Genomic DNA, 4708 nt, shown 5'->3' on the forward strand with positions numbered 1-4708 from the left:
TATCAATTTTTAACTAGCTTAATATTTTTGTGTATTTTGACCCTCGGTTCAGCTTTAGTAGTTGTGTTTGGACTCAGTAACAACTTGGATTCAAGTATGTGGTTGTGGTTGTGTTTGTGTAAGATAAGTTTAGTTAATCAGAAAATGTGCTAATGTGAGATACTTTCTTGTTCGTATATTTTTAATGTGTACAAGTGTATTAACTTGAATTTGATCGACTAAGTATGAATCATTTTTTCTGTAAGTTTGTTAGTGACCTGTTTGCATACATACATTTGCATAAAATTCTAGGTTTTGGTTGCAAAGAGAAGACTGATTCGGGTAGTTTTAATTGCAATCTTTTGTATAGCGGTTTACCGTACTATACTAACTATATACCAGCTCATCAGTATACCTTTACTCAAGTGGCTTAGTTCCACTTTACATGGTGTGTAAGGTGGATGAACCTTTAATGGTTCTATGAGTTGTGCAGGGTGGACAAGCCCTCTGTAGCCCTTATGTAGTGTGCAGGGGGGACGAAGAAGTGTTTGGTTGGTTGGGTGGGATTTCTGATTGTCGCATATTTTATGCATATGAATTTATGTCTGTTTGTATGATCATTAGCACACTAATAAATGCGTTGAATAGTCTGTTGCGATTGGGTACATGTGTGTTTGGAATGATAATATAAATGTTTTCGGTTTGTTAATGATAATTTTCAGTTTATCGGATTGCCGTCTAAGGAATTTGTATGTGATTTGTAAACATATGCTTTAGTGAACTATATGTTGAATTACACAATCTTTTGCTTTTGTCTGTTTCGAACTCACACTGAGCTCGTGTAGCTCACCCCTTAGTTTTTCCCCTTTCAGGTATTCTCGTGTTCTGAAGCTGGACTCGGCATATCGAAAGTCTCGAAAATGATAATTTTTTAGTTAATCTATTAAAATTTTTCTACAAATCCTAAATTATTAAACTGTTTTGGACTGTAACTGTTTATGGGGACTGTGGTATAAGTTTTACTTCTAGATTTTTGTAAATTTTTATTTTGGGACTGAATTTTAGAAACTGCAGAATTATACTTTCGAATGATTTTAACGTAATTCAAATTTTCTTTTTTGAATCCTAAATGGTTAAACGGTTTAGTTCAATTTTAGCAAACGGTTTAGATCACTTCGGTGATAAATATAACCTCCGAGATCCAGGCAAAACTTCTAAATCAGGTTTTGAGATGTTACAAACTAACAAACTTAAACGGGTCGGTGTAATATGAGCTTGGGTTAATTTTTGTTTTTTTTTTTGTTTTTTGGCTAACATAAAGTTTGTTCTTAATTGGACTGTTTAGCCTTTGTGAGTACTGATGATTGGTTTGGATTTTTATTTGACGTTTTGGACTGTTTTTCTTTTTATACTTAGAATATTTATTTTCAAACTACAATGTGTTGTATTTGAAAATCAAAACCCCGATTTTTAATTTAAAGAATTCTGTTACCAAAATTTAAGTGATCGTAAGTGTTTTTCTGGAATTAAAATATTTTACGTAATTAAGTATTTTCTCTTAAGAACTGAAAATATTAATATCAAAGTTTTGTTTTATATTGTGTTTTTGAACTTTAAATTTTGGGTTCAAAATGAACGTGTGTAATTCTTCATAATTCGATCATAACGTCACCGGATATGAGATGTTACACTTATAATTTTTTCTCCTATATTAATTAGGAATTTTTCACATAAAATTTATGTTTATTTATTCACATTTTTATTTTCTTAAATTATTAATTGCAATTTTGCTCTATTCAACTATGGTATTCGCACACAATTCGTAAACTATATTATTGCGATGTGGATTTGAGATGTGGACACCTAATGATGTTCAATAGTTAAAATACAATTTGTATAATTTCTTTCATTTTTTTTACTATCCATGTTGATTTTAATGTTGTTTTTTGACCTAAAATTATGAGAAATATGAATCTTTTTATGATTAATTTCATATTTATATGCTAAAAAGTTTTATTTACACCAATTTATTAATATTTCTTTTATATATAACAATATACTTTTATATTCTATAAAATATAGTTTAATATGCAATAATCTTACTTAAATTAGTAATTCTAAGTTTATGCACCTATATGCAACAGTTTTTGTGTTTAATTAATGTTCAAAGATTATGACTATTAAATTATTTTTAAACCCTACACAATTTTTGGTTATTTTTAGAAAGTTATATATTATTTATAAAGGGAGGAATTCACTTATAAAGGGTAAAAACTAAAGTAAACATGGCTATTTATATGACTAATATTTTAACGATTCAACCGTTATATTTCATAGTTTGTTCATGTAGATTATGCATGTTAAATTTGATGTATCTTAATTATTTATTCTATGTAAAAAAATACTACCATTAAATATATATTAATATATAGAGTATTTTAAATTGATATTATATAGATATCAGTTCGGTTCAGTTTAGTTTGAAAATTTACATGCATGGTAAGGACAATATAATTGATAAACTCAACGGTTGAATTATTAAAATATTAATCATATAAATAATTACAGAAATATATAAAACTACTTTACTCTTTACTGTGTCTAAGTAAATCCCACTCCATATTATTATATTATTAATAATTCATAATTCATATTTATTCAAATATAATTCATAATTTATTTGTATGCCATATTAAAATATATAACCTTTTAAATAAGCTAGATACAAAATAAAATACTACAATAATTATTATTTTTAAAAAAAAAATTTCCTCCTGCAGAATTTCTGCCCAAAAAAAGCAATTTATGTAGGGTCTAGCTTCTTGCTAACACTTATTATTTAACCATCATTAATTGTTTCTCTCAAGGAACTTCTTGGAAATTTGTACAATAGCTTCTACGAGTTCGATGCTAGGCTTTGGATCCTTGGCTTGAAATTCTTCCTTGACAGCATATGAAATGGTAGATTTTATGATGCTTGAGTTCTGGGATTTCTCTATTATTTCAAATTCAACGATTTGAACTGAGCAACCAATAGCTAGACAATCGCCTTCCAAGCCTTGTGTCTCTTTCACCCTCCTTTGGTCATCAATCACAGTGAATTTCTCTGTATAACTTGAATTCCCTGCTTCATAAGGAAACAACCCATCATCAGTTCCAACCAGTAAAAACAATAAATTTGATCAAAGAAAACTTGGTTTTTCAAGGGTATTAATGATCAGCTCAAATCATTAGAAAACCAATAGTATTGATCAAAGAAAAACATGATTCTATAGAGTATTTATAATCAGATCAAACCATGAGAGAAACATGAATATTGGTCAAGGCAAAACTTAGTTTTAAAAGGTAAGTATGATCAGCTCAAACCTTTAAAAGAAACAAGAATACTATTCAAGAAATACTTGGTTTTTAAAAGGGTATACATGATAAGCTCGAATCATTAAAAAATAAGAATATTTATCAAGAAAAACTTGATTTAAAATGGTGTTCGTCATCAAACTTTTCGTTTCATATTTAAATCACATGAATTTAAACTCTCTCACACTTCTAATATTATAAAAATATATATATATCCCTCATCAGCTTAATCCATTAGAGAAGGGTATATATGACAAGCTCAAACAATAAAAAAAAAACGAGGATTTTGATTAAGAAAAGCTTGGTCTTAAAGCGTACTCTTCGTCAAGATTTGTTTAGAGCTGTAGCTAGAGTTTTAAATCTTGTCATTCCTTTTCCCTTCCCGATATTGTAATCATAAAAAAAAAATATTCCATCGTGAGCTCAATCAATTAGCGAAACAAGAATACTAGTCAACAAAAACTTGGTGTTAAAGGGTATTTTATAGAGGTTTAAGTACCTGGAACGAAAGTGACTTTGATTACAGTTCCGACCCCTCCATCACCCTCCAAAACGTCAAGTCTTTGGATAACATTTTTAAGCTCTTGTGCAACAAGCTCTGAGATCCCAAGGTTCCTATAAAGTTCCCAAGCTTCACTTGCAGGCGCATTCACTTCATCCTCATTCGTAATATGCTTCAATTCCTGAGAATTAACCCGATTGTAGCAAGCTAACAGAACAGAGAAAACCAATGAGAATTGCTTCATCATTTTTTTTTCTTTGGAATTTTGCTTGCTTTAAACCTTGGAATGATTCTCTGGTTTCTCTATTTCTGCAATTTTCAGGGTTTATATAGAGCATAGAATAGGTTAATACGTTCACTGAATGATACATTTATAAATCTGCAAGCCTAAACCCTAAAACATAAAAAAGTTCTTTCTCCAGGTGGGCATAATATTTCGATAATTAAAAATAACGTGGGCATAACATTTTCCAGTTAAATTCAACACTCTTGGATTTTTATGATTTTTAAAATCAAATATTTAAATTATAATTAGTTTCATTCTTATTAAATTAAATTAAAATATGAGTGACTATATAGTTGGATATTATTTTTATTATTGAATTATCGAACGTAATTAAAGACAATGTTGGGCTGTAGCGAGAGAAGAGAAAGTCGAGAATCGTAGACAAGAAACGGAAATCCGGTTTGTACTTTTATGATTTGAGATCAATACATTTATATGCATATACATGTTGATTGCACGATTAACTATCGAGGTAAGCTTATGCTTGTCGTACGGATTGATTCGTGTTAAATGCTAATATGTCGAGAATTGAATTGAGATATGCATAGTGCAAACAAGCATAATATGAAATTGACAATGGCATA

At 29.2% G+C, this 4708-nt stretch overlaps 1 protein-coding gene across 2 annotated transcripts; it reads right to left on the minus strand.

Moving 5' to 3' along the window:
• Window positions 1–2579: 2579 nt before the first annotated feature.
• On the minus strand, window positions 2580–4183 carry LOC107949330 (norbelladine synthase). Of its 2 annotated transcripts, none has more exons than XM_016884039.2 (2): window positions 3836–4183; window positions 2580–3103 (listed from the first exon to the last, which is right to left on the minus strand). In XM_016884039.2, exons 1-2 carry the CDS (start codon window positions 4083–4085, stop codon window positions 2829–2831), a joined length of 525 nt encoding a protein of 174 aa, XP_016739528.2. In that variant the 5' UTR covers window positions 4086–4183; the 3' UTR covers window positions 2580–2828. The 2 variants fall into 2 exon arrangements, with proteins under 2 accessions (XP_016739528.2, XP_040966739.1); XM_041110805.1 differs by having other exon boundaries at window positions 2580–3106; window positions 3836–4160.
• Between the last annotated feature and the right edge of the window lie 525 nt (window positions 4184–4708).

This window comes from Gossypium hirsutum, chromosome A04, assembly GCF_007990345.1.
Source record: "Gossypium hirsutum isolate 1008001.06 chromosome A04, Gossypium_hirsutum_v2.1, whole genome shotgun sequence".
NCBI classification, from domain to species: domain Eukaryota; kingdom Viridiplantae; phylum Streptophyta; class Magnoliopsida; order Malvales; family Malvaceae; genus Gossypium; species Gossypium hirsutum.

Bases quoted from the DNA above. Each gene is read 5' to 3' on its own strand.
- LOC107949330 (XM_041110805.1), bottom strand. From the start codon at position 4,085: ATGATGAAGCAATTCTCATTGGTTTTCTCTGTTCTGTTAGCTTGCTAC. The intron at 3,107-3,835 runs GTACTTAAACCT...TTCCTTATGAAG, and splicing joins CAAAGTCACTTTCGTTCCAG to CAGGGAATTCAAGTTATACA.